This window comes from Typopeltis vanoorti, chromosome 3 (assembly GCF_054136105.1).
Source record: "Typopeltis vanoorti isolate ZY-2024b chromosome 3, IOZ_Tvanoo_1.0, whole genome shotgun sequence".
NCBI lineage: Eukaryota > Metazoa > Arthropoda > Arachnida > Uropygi > Thelyphonidae > Typopeltis > Typopeltis vanoorti.
In genome coordinates, this window is record NC_143551.1 from 140,749,844 (window position 1) to 140,772,856 (window position 23,013).

The window sequence follows — 23,013 nt, forward strand, 5'->3', positions numbered from 1 at the left end:
ATTTTAACATATAAGTTGAGAAATGGGTAAAAACTAACAGTTAAACAGATTAGAAACCACAGGCAGAGATTTCTTAAGAAAATCAGAAGAGTAAAGAAGTGATTCCAATGGCAGAATCATATTAATTATTATGTTAGAAAATGAACATTGTTAGTATTCAAGAATCTATAAACAGACTCACCATAAGGTGGTAAGGTCACTTCAAACTGCTTCAATTATTATCAAACATTAATCCCCTTTCAGTGTTCAGCAGATTGATTAATGAAGAACAGAAGAAGCAATGAGAAATCAGGTTTTTCAATATACAGGAATCGAAATCTTGTGATTATTGAAAGAAAGATTAAGATGATGTAGCAACATTATTTTATATCTGTTAAATCAAATATGAAAGCCATAATAAAATGAAATGGAATGAATACAGTGATGACAATAAGAAAATAAGTCTGGCTGTGGTTGGAAGAAGCATTAAGGAAGATGAAGAATGGAAAATCTCCTGAAATAGATGATTTGTCTGTCAAAGTGATCAGAGCTTCTGGTAGTATAGGACTGAAATGGTTATGTGACGTCTTTAAAGTGATCTGGAGAAAGTGATACCTGATGATTGGACCAAGGGGATTATTGTTCCAATATATAAAGGAGGATCAAGAAAGGAGTGTCGTAATTACAGAGAAGTAAAATTACTGTGTCACTGTTCAAAGAGTTATGAAAGGATAATGGCAACAAGAGACAAAAATAGAGGAAGGTCTAAGAGAAGAGCAGTGTGGTTTTAGAAAAGGAGAGTCAACTGTTGATTTGATTTTTGCTGTAAGGGAAATGATGGAGAGACTTTATATTTAGAAAAAGACTATTTATAGCATTTCTTGATGTGGAAAAAAGCCACTGATTGGGTTCAACTGGAAAAATCTGGGAAAGCTTGGAAAAGATAAGTATAGAAATAGAAGAAATAGTTATGATCAAGAATATATATGTTAAATATAAGAGAAGGGGGAAGACCAAATTTGGTAATTTGGAGTGGTTTACACTTAATAATGGAATGCAACAAGAACTGTCTTATCTCCATTGCTGTTCACTGTGGTGATGAATAGTATCCTAGATACAGTTAACGACCAGAAAGCAGAAAGAGCTGTGTTTGCAGATGATGTGGTGATTTAGATGAATTCAGAACAGCTAAAGAAAAAAAAACTGAACAAATGGACCAATGTGACACAGAATCATGGGTTACATGTCAATAGCAGAAAGAATGAGAACACAGTTTTAAATTGTAAAGAAAACATAAACATTAATGGTGTTGTTACCAACAGCAAGTCTTGAAGAGTAATGAAAACATAAAATATTTCTGGTGATAGAAGTTTAGATTAGGATAATGAAGAGGATTTCACTGGGTCAAACTTTTTTTAGCAGTGTAAGTAGTCTACTTTGGGACAGTAAGGTCCCACTGAAGAGCAAGTATTTGATTATCAGAAGTTACTTTTTGCCCATTTTGTCTGGAGACTAACAAATACAGACGTAAGTATAATACAAGCAATGTAAATGAAATTGTTAAGAACAGTGTTGGCAAAAACAAGAAAAGATAAAATAAATGTGGACAATAGGAATAATTTGGAAACAGAAAGTGTTGAAGAAATGCTTAACTCTGACTTGAAGTGGTTGGGACATATAATGAGAATGAATTTAGAATAAATATCAAGAAGAATGTATGAAATGGAAAGTTAGAGACCAGTTAAGAGAAAATTCAGAAAAAGAAACCTGAATTAGAACAGCGTTCATGAAGAAAAAATTTGAAGGGATAGAAAAGAAATAGAAAGAAATGCAGAACTTTGATCTGACTGAACTGACAGTTTCTATTGGAGAAGTTGTTGATAAAGAAGAAGAGTGTTCAGCAGATATTAATAATCAGCAAGATAAAACAATCAAAATACTGCTAAAAGATTGAAAAGAAATCCAGTATAATAGTTACGAATGGATTAGAAACATAGCAACCTACTGCATTAATGACGAATTAAAAGATTATGTTCAGTCTGAGTATGAAACTTTCAGCAGATTAAACTGAAACTAAAGATCACATCAGAATGAGAGAAGCAAAAAGGAAAGGGGGAAAAAAACCAGAGAAAGATAAAAAAATCTAGATGGTATAATACAGTCAGAATTAGAAGAAATGAAAGAGCTTATAAACTGGATAAAAAAAAACATAATAAAACCTTAATTATGTTGGATTATCAGAGAATCCAGTATCATATATAACAAGCATTTTTGTATTTTGCTCGGTCTACTGGTCTCTGAAACAAATAAGAAATTATGGAATGTGGTGGGGGCAAAGGGATGATACTATTACAAATGAATGTGTACATTAGTATGGATTAAATGGCCTGAAGCAAAGTATAGCTGAATGAATTTGACTCATTAAGCTGAAGGGTGTATTTCAAAGATTTGATACCAAGAAGCAATGAGAGAGGTCTACCAAGAGTGATGATTTTGAAGTTAAGATTAAATTAAAACAGTTTTAAGTAAAGGTTGTTCTTTCAGAGATTAAATTTTTCCTTTTTTAGCATTGAGGCTTCAGTAATTGTCCTTGCTAAGGCCATTAGGAGATCCTTTGGAATTACATTCACGTATAGGTTGTTATGAAGAAAAACTCACAATTTTTTGAAGTTTTTTCCCTCCTGACAAACAATGTTATCTCATAATTTTTATTGCTATATTATCCATTTCATGTTGTATTGCAATGTGGAATACTTCTGAATAGATGTTATTATTATTATTCCTGACACCTCCAAGGAGTCCGAAGACTCATCGTGGGAGGATACATACGACTATCTCAACCACTACACCAAACCTCTACTACGAATCAACACCATCTACCGCCCACCTCCACCACCACCACAACTAGTATGCTATGTCTGTGAATTGCGTGTGTTCTGAAATGGCCAATTAGTCTGTATGCGAGATGAAAAACCCGAGTTTCCAGAAGAAAAACCCTGCTACCGCCACAACATTGGCAATCACTATATAAAGTGATTGCCAATGTTTAAGGAAAAGTGTTGTCATGCTGAACTTCCCACCCTTGATTCCACCTCTTGCACATCTCAATGAGACCTTGGAACTTCACTCAAGAATAAGACAACTTCTTGGCATAAGTCTTTTCCTCCAAATATTGTTTAGATGACCAAGGCAAATCACCTCCAGAACCACCATAAACAGCCAAGTGCATGCTTCCTCTGATCGTTAACCAAAGGGTATCAGAAAAATCCTGATTACTGTTGATACTAATAAGTTTCCTGGTTCAGATGGTATTCCTTCAGTTGTGCTCAAAACTTGTGCTCTGAATTCTATTACACCATCCTGTATCATCTATATAAGTTCTCATATTCATCTGGCATCTACCATATAGCATGGAAGCAAGTCTTTATCCAGCATGTACCAAAAAAGGAAGATAAACGTTAGCTATCATCCCAATGTTATCACCTCAGTACTCTGAAAGTGAAGGAGATCATCAACAACCAGCTTCTTCACTACCTGGAGACCATCAAAAGTTAGCGTTAACCAATATGGATTCCACCATTCTTGTTTTACAGTAGACCTCCTCACTAACTTTTCCCACCTTTGGATACATGCCATGGAAAGATTTCAAGAAATCCATATGGTCGATCTCGATATTTCAATCATATCTGATCGATCGTGTCTGACATTAAGACCTTCTGAACACGCTACTATCTTATGATCTCCCTCCTACCCTTAGTGATTGGATTGCCAGCTTCCTCTGGCCATTCATTGCACATCGTGGTGAATGGCTTCCTTTCATCATATATCCTTATCAATGTTGAAGTACCCAAGGGTTCTGTACTTTCATTCACACCCTTCCTCTTTCTGACTTCAAATCCTATTGATAGTTTTACTGTTCTACTTCTTCATTCAAGAAATCTTGTATTACTTAAATGACTGAAATCTCAAAATCTTACAAAACTAATGACTTAAATACTGTTCTCCTCAGCATTCTACAGTGGGGTGTATGAAAACAACTTAGTGAATTTCAATGTCATTAAAATTCCACCATTCCACCTGTCTTATTATCCACAAGAAAGATCCTACTTCACTAGAACTAATTTTTGATGATGTTCCAATACCCTTTCAAGATCAGTTTTCTCTTCACTACTGCCACATCCAGCTTATCCTGGCACAAATATCACATTAAAGCCCTCCTCAGCCTCTAAAAAACTTGTTCTTTTTGTTCAAAACATTACTTCTCTCTTGCTTGACTCTTTATACTTTATTCTAAAATCCAACCAGCCTCGGAATATTGTTCTCACGTATGGGATGGTGCACCCAAAATCTTCCTGAAAATTCTTGATGATATACAGAAAAGGATGTTCCACTTAATAAGTAATACCTCACAGGCTCTCTTCAATCAATTTTTTTAGTTACTCCATTTCTGCATTATACCTTTTCTAGAGGTACTTGCATGGCTCTGCCAAACTGGCTACTACCATTCCTCCACTTTCTTCTAATCATGTAAGAACTAGAGCAGCCACTGGTCAACTGTCCAACTTAAAACATGCTATACAAACTTATCATCTTCCTTCATTATATCCACCTCTGTTCTCTGGAATAATTCCTCCATACTGTTTTTCTTAATGAATACAATCCCCAACCTTTTAAGAAACATGTCAATAAATTACTTAATCACCCACCTTAATCTCTTTAATCACTCACCCAAACATCACACTATGGTAAAGGTCCTGTGACCTTTCATGTGTGGGGCATTATAAATAAATTGGCATATATAAGTAGTCACTGCTTTAATTGTCAGGTAATAATTCTAAATTATCCAATCCAGCATAATGCTGAAATAATAATATATATTCATGTATAATTTCCACTTACCTTCTTTCATTTCTTCTATAGCTTTAACATAATTTCCTCTGGACATCAAAATCATTCCATGACATAAACGCAGTAAGCCAGAACTGTTACCTTGTTCTATCATAATGTCAACAGCTTCATCGATGCCACCAAGACAAATACCCTCAGCTGCATAAAAAATTTTTTCTTTAGATTTCAAAATGCCCACTTAACAAAAATAAATAAATAAATAATAAATAAATAATCACACACACACACACACACACACACACACACACACACACACACACACACGCCCAATTTATTCCAAATAGACTGCTTACACCCAAATTATTCCAAATAGACTGCTTCCCAATTAACCGATGGGCCAATTAACTGAATTCTGCTGAATTCAGTTAATTGGGCCATCAGTTAATTGTGAAGTAGACTATTTGGAATAAATCTTAAAGAACAAAACTAAACTGAAAGAATTGCCAGAGTTTTCTTTGATTATTTGGGAGAGCAAGCTGTTTATTTGGGACAGGAGATTGCAACAGACAAGGAATGTGCATCAGTGGTCCAATGTTAAAACAAAACTTGGTCGTGATGATTTTAAATAGGATTTCATTGAAGGACTTGAAGGAAAACAGGGCACTGTCTCTTTTGATATTAATAATGAAGGAAATTTAAATATGTACATATTTTGCTATTATAATTAATTTGAATAAATAATTTGTTGCTCGATCTTTTTATATCATTTTAACTATTAACATAAAACTTTTCATAATTGGACAGCTGCTTAATTGGGCTAAAATGTTTTAGTCCCGATGTGTCCCAATTAACTGAAACCTACTCTCTCTCTCTACACACACACACACACACACACACACACATATATATATATATATATATATAACTATAAATTTCTGATATAAATTTATTTTTAATAACAAAATAAGTTGAACAAAGTTAATTTCTATTACACTTTTTTTATATAATCTTTGTCAAGTAGCTTTATTTTATCCTCCTACATGTCTTATGAATAGTCTTATGAATAACTGTCAAGAAAAAATTCAACATAACAAAGTTAATTTCTAATTGGGTCATTTTATTAAATACTGTTACAAATGTATCCAACAAGTTCACTGTATGAAAATGAAGTAGAAACTTTCAAATGCATGTCACATCTCTGCAACACAATTAATATCATACTAGGTTAATGAAGAATTAGGATCCAAAAGTCTCACGTAACTATCTAATTTATCTGAAGAAATATCCCCCACATCTAAATCACCATTATGCATTCTATTACAAGATAAGTGAGAAAATGAAAATGGACAAATTGCAAAAATGACTGTCAAGTCTGGCACACTTTAAATTCAAAACTGCAAACCCAACTACCCTTAAAAGGAAAGCTTTCAGTTAACTGATCATCACTCCACCCTGACTTGGGTGCACTCTCAGAAACTCATCATAGAGTGGACTGGAAGACTACTATCATTTCTGAAGCCTTGCAAGAGACTACCACTGATATATATATATATATATATATTATGTAGCTCCTACCCACAAAAGGTTGTAAATCTTTTGTGGGCAGGAGCGGGTGTATAGTACACCTGCACTTTAAGTGGACTATGGATTTTTTTCCTATTTTTATTAATGTCATACATTTTGTGTATTTCTTATTTACTTTTTTACATAATCCAAAAACCATACTCGACAGACAAAACATGGAATTTTTTAAAGCCACATTAGTGCAATATGCAAGGCAGTGGTCTCACATTGCATGATGAAATTCATCTCTCATCTAAAGACAACACAAACATCCATGCCTATAGCAGGGTCCAAACCCACAGCCGGTTAGTTGGAGAGCAGCAGATATGCTAACCATTTGCCAACCAGGCTAGCATTTACAATGCTTGAAAAGAGGTCTAATTCTTGACAAAGTTAACAAGATCAGTAATAACAGAGGACTTCAACTCAATCCTAGCAAGACAAAGATCATGGTTCTCAAAGGAAAAACAAACAGAGAAGCTCTTGAGAAACAAGTGTACCTAAATGGAGAAAGAATTGAGGAAGGTCGGCAAGTTTGAGTGCCTGGAATCCATTATTAATGTAAAGAATTGCTGTTCAGAAGATGTCAGAAAAAGGTCAGGAATGGCTAAAACAACAGTCAGACACCTGTCTAAAATCTTGAAGGATGGATCAATCTCCATGTGAACAAAGTTGAGGATTTTGGATGCAGTTGTTTTTCCAACAGCGACTTATGGATATGAGACTTGGAACCTAAAGAAGTCAGATAAGAAACGGATATCTGTTTTTGAGATGTGGTGTTACAGAAGGCTGTTGAGGATATCATATACTGAAAGGCGTACAAATGAATGGGTGTTAGAAAAGATCAGTAGAACTTTATGGCTCCTTAAGGATATTGACAGAAGAAAATTAAAATATTTTGGACACATAGAAAGGATGGAAGGAGGACTTCTCAGAACAGTAATAGAAGGTAAAGTTCCTGGAAAAAGAGGCAGGGGTAGAGCATCAATGAGATGGATGGATGGATGGATGGATGGATGGCATGTGTGGAGTGACTGATCTTCAGAGAGCTGAGGCCACCAGAAAAGCAAACAACCAGACTGCATGGCGAGGCCTGGTGTGGAACATCACTGAGCATCGGAGTGACCATACGGCATCTGTAGATGCCCAGTGAACATAGTAGTAGGAGGAGGAAGAAAGAGGTCGACAGACACCATAGTGTGAGAAACCATATGTTAAGGATTAAGTGCTGAGAAAAATTCATAATAAAAGTTTAATGGAGTGAAACAGCACTAGCTAACGATTAAAAATAGTATTTAATTCTTCCAACATTTAAGTAACAGAGACATCGTCAGGGAGCACAAAATGAGACTTGTAACACACACAAAAAGGCAGCACAAAACTATCTGTAGTCCCTGATGATGTCTATGTAACTGAGATGAAATACTGGAAGCAGTAAATACAATTTTTAATCCTTTCCTAGTGCTGTTTCACTCCATTAAATTTTATTATGAGAGTGAGGAACAAATAGCTATGGCACTTATCTTAATAAGATGCAGGATCTCCTGTCACTGCGATGACTGCAGTAATCCTGCAGGGCATATTTTGCACATGCACACAATAGTAATCAATGGGAATTTTGCACCATTCTTCCTTTTTGGATGTGATTAGGCCCTGGACTGTTATGGGTTGGGTGTCCCTTGACCTCACCTGATGCTCCAGTTCATCCCACAAATGTTCAATAGGGTTGAGCTCAGGGCTCTGAGGAGACCAGTCAAGTGAACATTCATGTCCACAAACCATGCAGTTACAGCAGCAGCCTTATGACATGGTGCATGGTCATGCTGAAAGAGACCACAGCCAATTCTGTAGATATACTACAAAGTAGGAAGTATTGTATTGTCCAGAATGTTCAGATACCTCTTGGAGTTCAATGTTCATGGCATCACAAACAGAGGTCCAAGGCCAAACCAGGAAAAACAGGACTAACCATCACACCGTCACATCCGAATTTCATAGCTGGGGTTATGCACTCTGGTAAGAGACGTTTCATTGGGGATCTGCCATACCCACAGCCGTCCATGTGCTCAGCAGAGGGTGCAGCATGATTCAGCGCTCCATAACAGCTTTCCAAGCTTCCACATCCCACTATACACACTCTTTGCACCAATGAAAATGACATGCATGTTGGTTTGGGTAAGTGGGGCTTGCATACTGCAGTCCTACCCATGGAAACCCATGTTGAGCCTCAGTTCTGAATGTTTTTGTGCAGATTTATGTTCCAGTCAATGCCAAAAAATTAAATTTTCAGTAAATACATCATATTTGATACTGCTTACCATTGCAAGAATGTTCTTGAAAGGAATAGATACGGCAGTGCTGGGTCATGGTGTGGGGAGGCATCATGCATAATGGACGCACTGACTATAAGTGCTGGAAAAAGGGACTATGACTGTTGAATGATATTGCAATGAAGTTCTTCAACATCATGTTTGATTGTTCCATGGTGCTGTAGGCAAAGAATTCATTTTTATGGATGACCATGTCACACCACATGGTACACAAGCAGTGGAGATACTTCTGGAGACAAGATATTAATTAAATCGAGTGGCCAGCACTTAACCCCATAGAACACGTTTGGGAGACAATACGGAGATGCACTGCTGCTCAAAATTCCCCCTGCAGAAAACAAACAAGGCCTTATTCTTGCTCTGAAGGAGGTGTGGGTCAGTTTGCCTCAAGAACTCCTGAATCATTTGATGCTAATGGTACAACATTGTGAGAGTTTCATCACAGTTCGGAGTGGACATATTCCATACTGAAATGTCTCTCCACATAGCTTTCCTGTAAGCACTGTACATTAACTCCTTAACTATGTCCTTAGGAAATTTGTAACTTTTGCCAAAACATATTGCAATTTAATTTGTATAAAATTTATAACATGTTTTGTGTAATATAATTTATTAGTATGCAGACAATAAATTCATGTCCACATTTGGCTGTAGTCATGAAAATAGTTTCATATACACAGGTAAAAATGTAGTTCATTCCTTAGCTTTTGGGCACCAGTGTAAGAAGAGTGAAAGAAGAGATTAGGAGACCAGAAACAACGAATGCGAAGCAAATCAGAGTAGAAATGAGAGAGAGAGTTATGAGAATGATAGATGGGAGAGAATAGGAGAACCAGTGGAAGAGAGGGAATGAGAGTAAGGTGAGACAGTACAGGAACCAGGGAATGAGAGATGACAGGAAGGAAGGTAAGTGGGAGAGCAATGAGAGAAAGTATCAGAGAAGAAAAAGAGAGAGAGAATCTCCACATATCACACCTCTTACCCCTCTGTTCCAAGGAAGGAACAGAGTGGTAAGAAGTGTGATGTATGGAGATTCAATGCTCCATGGTGTGCAAGACAGAATGCCAGAAGAGTGTTTGCCTAGAGGAATGAAAGACAATGTGACTATAGCAATTAAGTGAGGTGAAAAAGTAGATGGTATGATTGTCATGGTGGGCACAAATGACTTCAGAGATAGTGTGAATTGGGTGGCAAGAATCTGAGACTCATTCTTGAGGTTACACGTAAGAAGACAGAGAAGGAAGATAGTGTTTTGCTCAGGCATGATAATGCAGAGCTAAGGAGAAGAGTGTCAATAATGAAGAGTATGATAGTCAGAATGTGTCGAAAGAGAGGCTTGGATTATGTGGATGCTCGAAAAACATTTGAGGACAAAAAGGAACTACATACAGGAGCCAGTTTGCATTTGAATGAGAAAGAATGTAGGCATCTATAGAGAATGATCTCCAAACAAGTCAGTGTCAATGCAGAGAAACTAGAATTATCAGGTGGATGGGAGAAGGGGAAATACATGGTGCAGAATCCGGTGAAATCAAGAGGAAATAATGATAGGTATAGAAACAGTGACAATGCATTCAGGATTCTTTATACTAATGCCAGGAGTATCCGGTGTTGCTGATGGCCTTTCTATAGATTATTGGAATCAGTGAAGTATGGTTGATGGAAGATGATATACTGACAGAAATAGAAGTAGCAGGTATAGCATATTTCAACAGGATAGGAAGGGCAAACATGGTGGTGGAGTACTGCTTATGATAAGTGATGAGTTGTGTCCTCTCAGAGTGGATGATTTGGAGGGCAATGGCACTAATGGGTTTGCGAGCATATGATGTGAGGTGGAAGTAGGCAGAACAGGCTATTTAGTGGAGTGTTGTGATTCATCAGGGAGCACAGAGTGTGAAGAGGAGGTGATGTTTAGAGAGTTGTGGCTTGGTGAGTGCAAAAAGGATGATTGTTATGGAAGATTTTAACTACAGCAGTATAACTAGGGAAGAGGAAACTGCATGTAGTAGTAGTAGTAAGGGAAAAGAATTTCTGGAATTCTTGAGGGACAAATGTCATAGGCAACATGCAGTAGAAGGAACATGAGGTTCAAGAGTTTTGGATTTGGTCACAGTATCAGAAGATTTGACTGTAACTGAGATGGCATCTCTATCCCGGTCAGAGAAAGTGACTAGTTTTGACTTGGAAGATAAACAGACATGCAAGAGTATCAAAGGGAAAGGAATGTATGTGGAATTATAAACCCAGGTGATTATAATAATCTCAGAAATCAGCTTGGGAAAGTTCCATGGATAGAGGAATTGGAAGAACAAGATATCATCAGTGCTTGGGAACTGGTGAAGAAATATTTATTACCAACAATGGCAAGCTGTATACCACGAGTGAAAAAGATAACACAATTTGGTGTAAAGTGAATGATAAACAATCAAACAGGAAATGCAGGTGAAGAAGAGAATATGGAAAAGATATAAGGAGAAGGATGGAGAGCAGATGCATGAAGAATGTGACTCGGGCCAAAGAAAATCCTAAGGAATTCTTTTGTTATTTGGCCAGTAGGAGGAGGAATGATTGTGGAAGAATAACATTCTTGGTTAAAAATGGGAGTAAAGTGACTAATGCAAAAGACATAGTGTAGTTGTTCAATAAGCACTTTATTGGGATATTTCACAGCAGGGAAGTAGGTTTTAAAATTAGAGGGATGGGGCAAGTTCGAGGTTTAGAAGTGCAAGAAGAAAGTGTGTTTCAAATACTGAGTATTCTGGATGTCAATAAAACAATTAGACTAGGTGGAATTTCACCAGTTTTTAAAGAATGTATTAAAGAATTGACAGCTCCATTGATCTAGCTTTTCAATGAGAGTATGGCCATGAGAAAGGTGTCCAAAGAGTGGAAAGAGGGTAGTGCCACCATATAATGGTGATAGTAGAATGGATGTCAAACCACAGAGTAGTTTGTATTTCATCAGAAATTGTTAAAATTTGGAGAAATTACTGAGGGATCATCTACAGCATTGGGAAGATGATGGTAAGGTTATCTGTAAGAGTCGGAATGGATTTGTTAAGGAGCGCTCTTGTTTCAGTAATATGATTGCCTTTTATAATGAAGTAAAAAGAACAGTTGATGAGGGAAAGGCATATGCTGCCAGGGTGCCACAGATGATAAGCTAATATTTAAATTACAGCACATGGATTTAAAAATGTAAGGTTAGTGAACTGGATTGGCCGTCTAATAGATATCAGAGAGTTCTTTATGAGGGAGCAGTACCAAGGAAGCAGAAGGTTACAAGTGTGATCCCGCAGGGCTCATTACTGGGTTCTGTATCATTTAACCTTTATATTAATACACTGTCAATGGATTGCAAGGGGACACGCAGTATTTGCAGATAATGGGAAGCCGGGAAGGGTTATTAGTAATAGTGCAGATGTGGTAGCCCCTCAAGAGGATTTGAATAAACTGGATAGATGGGCAAATGAAGGGGGTATTGGTTTAATTCAGCTAAATGTAAAGTCTTGAAGTTTGGGATATATCGATGGGAGGTTGCATATTGGATTGGAGGAGTTGTACTGGAGGAAGTAAGAGAGACAAGAGATCTGGGGGTGATAATTGATAGAAAACTGAAATTCAGGGAGCATATTGCACAGGTGGTGAAGGTAATCCAGAGTATTGCTGCAGTACAAAGGATGCTGTAATATCTTTCAATGTAATATAGTTGGGGAAACATCAATGGGAGGCTCATGCTCTGCCGGAGGAACTATACTGGAGGAAGCGGGAGAGGTAAGAGATCTTGGAATGATGATTAATAGAAACCTGAAATTCAGGGAACATATTGCAAAGTGGAGAACATAACTCGGAGGATTGCTGCAATACTGAGAAGGATGCTGACCAGCAGAAATAAAAGAGCTGTCATTCCATTGTATAAAGCCCTGATAAGATCACACCTGGACTATTGTGCTCAAATTTAGTCCCAAGGATTTGAGGGGGATAAATTAACCCTGGAAAGAATACAGAGGCAGATAACAAAAATGATATCACCACTGTACAATGCTAGTTATGCAGATTGACTGTGGGAATATGGACTGCAAAGACTGGTAGACAGAAAGAGAGGTGATGATTGAGCATGAGCATTTAAACAGTTGAGAGGTAGTTACAGGGTCGACAATGGGGAATTCTTTCATTTCGTGGAACGGGGGGGAAGAGAAAAGACAAGGGATCATCCCTGAAAGTTGTGAGCAAGAAGATGAGAATGGTTTCTTTGCATAAAGGGTGGTTGAACTGAGGAATGCATTGCCTGATAAGGATGGTGAGAGCATGAATGGTGAACGAATTCAAGGAGTGATATGAAAGACTGTGTTTTCTAGGGTGGGCCTCACATTATGAGTCTTGTGACTCCATGGAGGTCCTGAATCATCATAATAGTAACTACTTTTGTACTTTGCCATCTTATTCATTTAAAGAAAAAGTTTATCATGAAAACTAAATAAATTTAAAATATATCTATATACCCACTTACATGAATACTTTTCCAAAGCTAACTGGCACACAAATTCCAAAGAGACTAGGCTATCTGGATGAGCAGAAAGAAATTCTCGAGACATTTGAACAGCTTTTTCTTCTTGTCCACTCTAATTACACATCAAACAAATAAAAATTGAACGAAATAAGCAAGTAAAGAATTTTATATATTGCATGATTCATATAAAGAAATAAATTTAAACAAATACAAAACAATATTAATCCTATGCAAAGAATAGAAAAATAATTGCACACAATTCTTATTTACATCTTTGTCATCAATTTCTGGTAGATATATTACTGGAGTGTACAGAATACTATAATAGTGTTAGATAACTAAGTTTGTTATTACCAGCTTAATATCATTCATTTTCTTCCAATGTAATATCATTTGTAAGATGTACATTGTCAGATCTTACATTTTTAGTGTCTTCTAAGGCATGCTAATCATATCAATCATGAAAACTACTATAATTTCTGCTATAATTCTATTCAATTGCCATAGCACCTAGAACTACCTCTACTCACTCAATTCGCTCTACAACAATTATCTTGAATGATGATGATTGCTAGATTCAAATTGTTGCTAACTGCTAAACTACACATTCTCCAATGTCTACTTCATTTGTTATATCTTCATTTTTATACAATTCTGACACTGAGGCCACCTAACTTTCCAAACTTTTATCAGATTTCTGATATGTGACCTGTATATTTTAAAATTAGAATACCCTGAGTTGGCATACTACTAACAATAAAAGACAAAAAAACTTGATTCAAACCCATGTCATTCCAGGACAGGACCATGTTTCCTAAATGAGCCACATATACTATACAAACAACATTTATGGAATAAGTTACTTTCACCAGTACATAGCTTACCACCGTGCTATATGAATAATAATGACATCAGTATCATTATTCCTGACTTCCTACTCTTGCTTGGTTACCAGTAACTCTTACTAAACTATAAGTAGAGCAAGACACATGTGAAGATAAAACAAACAACTTCATTTTCGTTTCAACTTCACATGTATCACATGTGAAGATAAAACAAACAACTATCATATATATCATAGTTTTTATAGTAATGCCATGCATTAAAAAGGTGAAACTTATAATTCACTAGTACTGAGAAGGTGCTAAAGAGACAGACCATACAAATGTGACATAAGTTAGAATGAATCCAAATTGCAATTTTTTAGAACTAAATCATGATTTAAAGTGAATTTCTTTATTTAATGAAATATAAAAAGTAAACTGAGAATGACTCACCTTGTATAAATACACAAAATATTTTCTAAAAAGTTCCATATGGCACTCCTCTGTCAAATTTTCATCACTGTGAAGGACTTTATTATATGCAGTTTCAAGCTGATAAACAAAACACATGAACATATAAACAACTATAGAAATAATATACTTATCTGAATATAATATTTGTATAAAATATCTGAATAAAAACCAAATAAATTGTAATACTGACATGTTGGAAAAAAAAAGACTCATCATCATCAAATTCCTGTCATGTACCTTCAAGAGGTGTACAGGATATGATAGTACTACATGAAAAAAATTACATCATTATTAATTTCCTATCTACAATTTTCCTCCAAATCAGTCTGTTACTTGTCAAGACTCCAACATTATCAGATCTTATATTTCTATCGTCTAAAACACTTTGTACCGTATCAATCCACCTACATCTTGGTCTTCCTCTGGGTCGTTTTGCTGCCAACCTGGCAGAGGACACTTGTTTTACTAATCTTTCCTCGCCCATTCTGTTTAAGTGACCATACCACCTGAGATTAGTTCTGCTAACACATTCCTGGATGCTGACAATGTCAAGTTCTTTCCTAATATCCTCATTTTTAATATGATATTGCCATTGATGCCATCTGTTCATGCCTATAATCTTTCTCAGGACTCTCATATCTGTGGTCTCTAGTCTTTGGTCAAGTGTTTTACTTCTGACCCAGCTCTCAGATCCATAAGTTAAAACTGGTTTGAACACTGTCTTGTATACACCTAATTTAGTATTCCGACTAATTTCTCTCTTATTCCATATGAATTTATTCAATTGATTTCCCACCATACCAGCTTTGCTGATTCTGTTGTCTATTTCTATATTTAATTTACCATCTTCAGTAAAAATCGTGCCTAAATATCTGAAATGTTTTACTTGTTCCACAGGTTCTCCATTCACAACACAGTTGACATTTTCAATGATTCTGCCTATTTTCATTGTCTTTGTCTTTTTATTGCTGACCTTCATACCATATCTATTACAGCTATTCAATTTAGTCAGAGAATCTTGCAGACCTGTAGCAGATTTATTTAGAAGTATAACATCACCTGCATAAAGCAAAGAGCTGACATTAACATCTCCAATTTTGATATCATGTTTAATACCACTTTCCTTCATAATGTGATCCATATAGATAATGAATAACAGAGGGGACAATGTACATCCTTGTCTCACACCAGATTTAATATTAAACTATCTTCCTGTACTTCCTTCAATTCTAACTGCTGACTTACAACTCAAATAAAGACCAAGTATTGCTTGATATATTGCCCCATTGACACCATATAATGGTAGTGTATTGATTAGCTTCTCTCTTAGCACCTTGTCATATGCATTTTCCAGATCGACAAAACTTAAATACAGATCTTTGTTATATTCCCATGCTTTCTCGACTATTTGTCGTAAAGTGAAGATCTAATCTTGACAGCCTCTATTTGGCCGGAATCCAGCTTGTTCTTCACCAAGCTTTTCTTCCACAATTCTTCTCAACCGTTTCTCAAGTATACTTGCATAGATCTTGCCATGAACACTCAGTAGGGAAATACCTCTGTAATTCTCACATGCAGTTTTATTTCCCTTTTTATATATGGGTACTATGAGAGCTCTACTCCAATCATCGGGAATTCGTCCCTCTGTCCAGGCTTTCTGAACTATGCAGTGCAGCCACTGTAAGACTCTTATACCACCATACTTCAGCATTTCTGGTTGAATATCATCTACTCCTGCTGCCTTTCCACATTTCAACCCTTTGATGGCTTTTTCTACTTCAAGTATGGATATGTATTCCTGACTGTATGCCTGTTGAGTGTTTTTTACCACTGTGCTATCACTGCTTGTTTCATTTAGCAATTTTTCAAAGTAATTACTCCATACTTCAAGGATATCTTTTTCTCCTGTTTTCATGTCACCTTTGCCATCTCTAATTCCTTTTACAGCACTCTTTCCTCCATTCTTAAGCTTCTTCAACAACCTCCAGAATATTTTGTCACCTTCTTGATATTTATTTTCTATATTCTTGCCAAAGTCCTCCCATGACTTTTGTTTAGCTAGTTTTACACAGTGTTTAGCATTCTTGCATTTGTCTCTATATTCTCTAAGAGTACAAGCTGACTTATTTGACAGGAACTTTTGGTATGCTTTCTTCTTTTCCTTCATTGCCTCTTTAACTTCCTGTGTCCACCAGGGAGTTCTGATTTTTTTATCCTTACAGACAACCTCACCACATGCCTCTCTGGCTGAATCAATCAGGGTTTTCTTCAAGGCTTGCCACTGAATCTCTAAAGTTTGGTTCCTGTTCTCAAACTCTTTCATTTTTTTTTCAATAATCTTTGTGTATTTTAGTCTACAGTTCACATCTGAGAGCTGCTCAACTTTTATTCGCTTTAAAACTTTCTTACATGTTATTCTTTTCAATATGAAATTCAATTTTATCCTGCTCAAGACTAAATAGTGATCACTTCCAATTTCAAATCCTCTGTACACTCTGGTGTCCTGCACCAGGGAGAAAACATCACTATCAATAATAACATAGTCAATGAGACTTTTCTTATTCCTTGCCTCTTCTCTTCATGTGAATTTGTGCACATTTTCATGTTGGAACATGGTGTTAGTAATAACCAGTCCATGTCCTGAGCAGAAATCCAACAGATATTTGCCATTATTATTAGCTTTGCTCTTTTCCCCAAATTTTCCCAAAATATTTTTGTATGTCTCACACTCATTTCCTACTCTGCTATTTAGATCCCCAACAAGGACCAACTTTTCCTTTTTCATTGTGTCAGTTGCTTTTTCTAGAGCGTCAAAAAATTCCTCCACTTCTACCTTAGTAGAACCTTCTGTCGGACCATAGGCACAAATAAGTCTCATTGTCCAGTTCCCCATTCTCATATTTGCCCACATTACTCTACTTGAGACTGACTGCCATTCAAGAAGATTAGCCTCGTATTTTGTGTTGAATACTATGGCTACTCCTTCTTTTCCTTGATTGTCATTGCCTGAATATAACATTTTGTATTTATTGCTCAGAAAGATCTCACCAGTTTTGGTCTTTTTTGTTTCAGTCACCCCTATTATGTCGATCTGGTACTTATCTAATTCCTCAGCTAGCTCCATTTCTTTGCCATTCAGCCTTCTTACATTGATAGTACCGATCTTTAACTCTGGTGATGTTGAGTTGTGGTGTGCTTTCAGATTTGTTCCAGTAGCTGACTTTTCGCTGTTCGTCCTGGTTCCCTGGCAAAAACAACAGGGGCCTTGTTTAACCGGGCGACACCCCAGCCGGCATGAAATTTTGTCATGTTGTACCATCATTCTATATTTTGGTTTAACCAATAAGAATACAATTTGGTCAGCTAAATCCCAAATTGCCAGCCCATCCTCGTCCGTTCAGTATCCAAGTAGATACCCAACAGAGTACACCACGAGAAGGTGAGGATTGGACATTAGGTCAGAAGCCCTGGTCGGTTCTCCACATTCCTTAAAGGCTATGTGGAGGTTTCCTCTCAGTTATACAGCTTTGACCCTTAAGCACCCCGGGGGAAAAAAAAAGAAAATAAAAACTTCCAGCATAAAACATTAAATTCTTTTCACATAATTTTTTCTTCAAATCTACTTGCAGAAATGGATTAAAATATCACATTACAAAAGCTTAATCACTTACCACAAAACAACAAGTAAGAAAGCATTTATTTATTTACTTTTTTGAAAAACTGAAGCCTGTGTAGCTCAGTAGAAGTGGCGCTTGACCGCATGATGAAACGCATTTGAATCTAGTCGCCGACTAGAGGAACTTTTTCTAAGCCTTTTCTCGACCAGTTCCCAAGTTAGTCGATCTCTGGCACAAGTTAGCGGGTTTTTTCTCCTAGAAACTCGGGTTTTTCGTCCCGTAAACTCAAGAAAATCGGTCATCGAACCCACACTATTTTCAGACGTTAAAAATATCGTGTTAGGGTTAGCACCACGAGATAGCGGTACTTGCTAGCCGCCTTCTTCACTGCGTACCGATTAATTAGTGATAGCTTTGGGACAGCTATCTCTGATTGGCTGCCAGTGGAGATTGAACTGCCCACTCAGTCTCCAAAAGTTAGATAGGGCTAAACGGGAACAAAAAGGTGTTAGCTGGTTTTTTTTTTTTTTTTTTTTTTTTTTTTTTTGTATTCTATGGGGAAGGCAGAGTGAGGCAGCATGCTGTTCCAAACAATAGAATCAGATGGAATGAAAGAGGAGGCGGAGTATGGTGAGTTTCAAGCTGAACTGTAAAAGGGTGGTTAGCAGGTTAAAAGGGTGTTGGTTGGCTTTTGTTCTTGTGATTTTGGAGGAAAGTGGAGGAATAATAGTCGTCAGTTTAGCAGAGAACTGTCCATGAAAGTATCTGTAGAAGAGGCATAAAGTGAAACCGTGATTGAAGTGTATGTTGTATAAAGTCAGCATCAGTGAAGGTGTGAAGTAGTGTCTTGTGCCAAAAAAAAAGGTATACCAAGTTTTTTGACAGTTTTAGAAGCTATGGTTGCAATGCATTTATGGCAGGAAAGGTTAGAGGTATAGGCCAGTCTAAGAAGGGAAATCTGATCATATTTGGATATCTGGGTATTACTGGAAGTTAGTGGGATGAATGTGAGCTCTTTATTGCAAGAGATCAGACAGGATTGAGTTTTGGTAGCAATGAAGTCTACAAGGTTGTCCTTGCCTCATTGAAATATAGCTAGAAGATCAGAGTTCGACACATTGATCATAGTGGATATTGAGGATACTGACAATTGAGCACTACAAGGTTTGTCAAATGAAAAGGAGTGTACTGTCACCAGAGCAAAGCTATAGATAGGATTAGAAGTCTGTGAGAGCAGATCATTTATATACAAGAGGAAAAGAGTGGGTAAAAATACAGAACCATGAGGATACTCCTACAATGGTGGAGAAATCTAAGGAGATGAAACCACCCATCATGACATGTAGTGAGCAACCAGTGAGAAAGTTGGCAATATGGTTGCAGAGTGTGGAAGGTAGAACACAGGTGGCAATTCGCTAAATAGGTCCCTGTGCTAAACACAATCAAATGCTTTTGAAATATCGAGGGCAACTATATGAGTGCAATAAAATATTTTATTGTTGATATTTCACTCACGGCCGGAGTCATTTTCAAAGTTAATCACAAAATCATCAGAAAGGCACAACGTATAACTAAATAAAAGTATGAAATTTCATGCAAGCACTATAATGTTCTGAATATGTCCTCTTGTGCAGTCAAAGGTGATCGGTAGTTTTGTTTTTAGCAAATGATATTTTCCCAAATCTTTGGCAATTTTATTTAAGTTAGGAGTGTTCTATAAATCACATGCTGATTCCTGGATGAAGTGGAGTCTATTTTTTGGAAAATGGCTTTTTCTCTACCTTACTGATATTGAGCACATTGTCTGCTAGTCCATTTTATTGTATTCATAAACACATAATTTGAGTGTTCTTTGTTTAGCTGCAGATCTACCACTGCTTGTAATGGAATTTACACTAGCAGCATATCTTTTACACTCCAGTAATAAAATAACTGCTTTCTTACCAATCATGTTGTGACTGTGATAAGACATTAAATTTTCATAGTATAATGCACAGCTAATAAATAAGTCTAAATATGCATATAATCATTCCAGTTTCTTTGCTTTTGTCATCTCAAGTTCTTAGTTTATAATGCCATCTTAAGCACCCTTAGTTTATAATCTAAACGTTTCACAACAAATTAGCATAGTTAATAATAAATGAGATATTATTATTATTATAAATGAAATATAATGAAGTTAACTGTTTAAAATAAATATTTACAAATTCAATATGGTTACTTTACTAACCATAAAAAAGATACAAAAAAACATTAATTAATAGAGAAATGAAGTACAGGGACTATTAATAATGGAACATGGATTTACTGCTACTTTCACACTGTATATGATACATTATTTGTTAGCTGTCTCCACTGCTTGCTAGTAGAATAGCAGAAATCCAAAGTATTGTAGTATCTAATTAGGAAATTTTGCACAATTAAGCCTCGATTCCTATATAGGATTACACAAGAGTTAAATAACCTCACTGGATTCTTTCAAACATCTGAGATCTTTTCTTCTAATAAGGCTTACATCACATCTGTCAACCATTGCATGGACTGGTCTACAGCCAGTCTATAATATTAATATTTTATTTTTATTTAATTTTTTTTTTTAATGGATAAGGATGTGATACACTCAGCTCAACTGGATTTCTTCTGGTGGTGACTTTTCTGTATATATTAGCAGCCTTTTCTTTTTTATATCAACCACTATAGATCTTCTTCTTCAGGCATTAGATGTATCTGTTGCGACCAAGACTTCACCTTCTTTAATAGTATTTTTTAATCTTTTTCTAGGTCTTCCTGTTCTTCTCTTATTCTATGGTTTCCAACATACTTGTTTTATTATTCTACCTTCACTTCTTCTTTCCACGTGTTCAATCCATTTTATTCTTCAGGTTGCTACCCAATTGTTTATTGCTTGTATTTCACACTGTTTTCTTAGATCTGTATTTTTTATTTTATCTAATCTAGTTTTATTTACTATTTCTCTTAATATATATTCATTTCACCTGTGTTTAACATTTGTCTTGCTTTCCTAGTGTCTGGTCTCGTTTCTGCATTATATGCCATAACATGCCTCATTACTGCTTTAGAAATTCTGGTTTTTGTCTCTACTCTAAGATGTTTATTTTTCCATATTGTTTCGTTCAAGCATCCTGATATTCTTGCAGCTTTTGCAACTTGTTCTCTGACTTCTAGATGTGGCCTTCCTTCCCAGTTCAGTTGTATACCTAAATAGTTGAAATTCGTTATTTGTTCAATAATAGTATCTTCCAATTCTAATTTGCATCTTTGTGGTTCTTGTGATATTGTATGACAATATCACAAGAACCACATTTTGTTTCAATTTTGTTTTAGTTTTTGATATCTTCATATTATACAACTTTGCTGCTTTATTAAATGTATGTAGTAATATTTGTAGCTGAGTTTCAATTTCTGCAATTAATATTACATCATCTGCATAACATATAGTTATTATTCTATTGTTTACTTTCACTCCTGTATTTTGTATTTTATTAACTTTTGTATTATTTCATCCATTACTATATTGAATATTGTTGGACTTAAAAGTCTCCTTGTCTAATGCCATTACTAATTTCTATCTCTTTACTTATTTTTCCTTGTGTTTTATTATACAGCTACTATTATCATATATTTCTTTAATTATGTGTATTATGTTTTCTCCTACTTTTCTTCTCAGTAATATTTCTATTACATCTTGAATTAATATTCTGTCAAATGCTTTTTCCAGGACTATTTAGCATATAAATAGTTTCTTATTGTATTCTATTGTTTTCTCTATCAATTGCCTGATTATGAATATTGCATCTGTACATGATCTATCTTCTCTGAACCTTGTTGTTCATCTATTAGATTAATTTCCTTTTGTTATTTTATTATTTAAGATTCTTGTTAGTACTTTTAATGAGGTATTTAATAAATTTATCCCTATATAATTTTCTGGGTTATTTTTATCTCATTTTTTAAATATTGGTATTGTTATACTTTTCTTCCATTCTACTGGTATCTGTTTTGTATTTATTCTTTGGTTGTCAATTTGAAAACAAATCTGAACAAATCTGAAAACACACCCCAACGCAACATCACCAGAGTTAAAGATCAGTACTATCAACATAAGAAGCCTGACTGGCAAAGAAATGGAGCTAGCTGAGGAATTAGATAAGTACCAGATCGACATAATAGGGGTGACTGAATCAAAAAAGACCAAAACTGGTGAGCTCTTTCTGAGCAATAAATAGAAAATGTTATATTCAGGCAATGACAATCAAGGAAAAGAAGGAGTAGCCATAGTATTCAACACTAAATACGAGGCTAATCTTCTTGAATGGCAGGCAATTGCAAGTACAGTGATGTCGGCAAATATCAGAATGGGGAACTAGACAATGACTTATTTGTGCCTATGGTCCCACAGAAGGTTCTACTAAGGTAGAAGTGGAGGAATTTTTTGAGGCTTTAGAAAAAGCAACTGACAGAATGAAAAATTGGAAAATAATGATATAGTGACTAAATATATGAAGGGCCAAAAGTTCAATTCGGCAACGTAAAATTATTTAAGTTAAGGGATATTATATCCCATGTTGTTTCGTAGCCGAATAAGAAACTCAAAGAGTTTCATGCCGAATATAGAAACTATATAAAGTTCGGCAAGTCCAAGCATACGCAAATACCTGGATAGTGCAACACCTGACCCATTTGGTAGTGCAAGCTGAGGCAACTCATAGTAAGGATGGAGCAATTCCATTCACTGTTCTTGGTATTTTCCCATAATGTGAAACCCATCTCCTAGGAGCTGTATTACTGTTCTACATTATGAGAGAAGGTCACTACCCAGACTGGTTTCAACCTTTATTGAGGTC

The 23,013-nt window shown here is 35.9% G+C and overlaps 1 protein-coding gene across 1 annotated transcript in view; it reads right to left on the reverse strand.

The window, feature by feature from the left end:
• The window catches only part of LOC150108611 (tetratricopeptide repeat protein 37), a 485,241-nt gene that overhangs the window by 410,690 nt on the left and 51,538 nt on the right, over positions 1–23,013 (reverse strand). The window contains exons 6-8 of the mRNA XM_090416072.1: positions 14,511–14,609; positions 13,234–13,345; positions 4,879–5,025 (exon numbers count right to left, since the gene is read on the reverse strand). Of these exons, the coding sequence (XP_090272198.1) occupies positions 4,879–5,025; positions 13,234–13,345; positions 14,511–14,609 (358 nt within the window). The remainder of the gene's footprint in view (positions 1–4,878; positions 5,026–13,233; positions 13,346–14,510; positions 14,610–23,013) is intronic.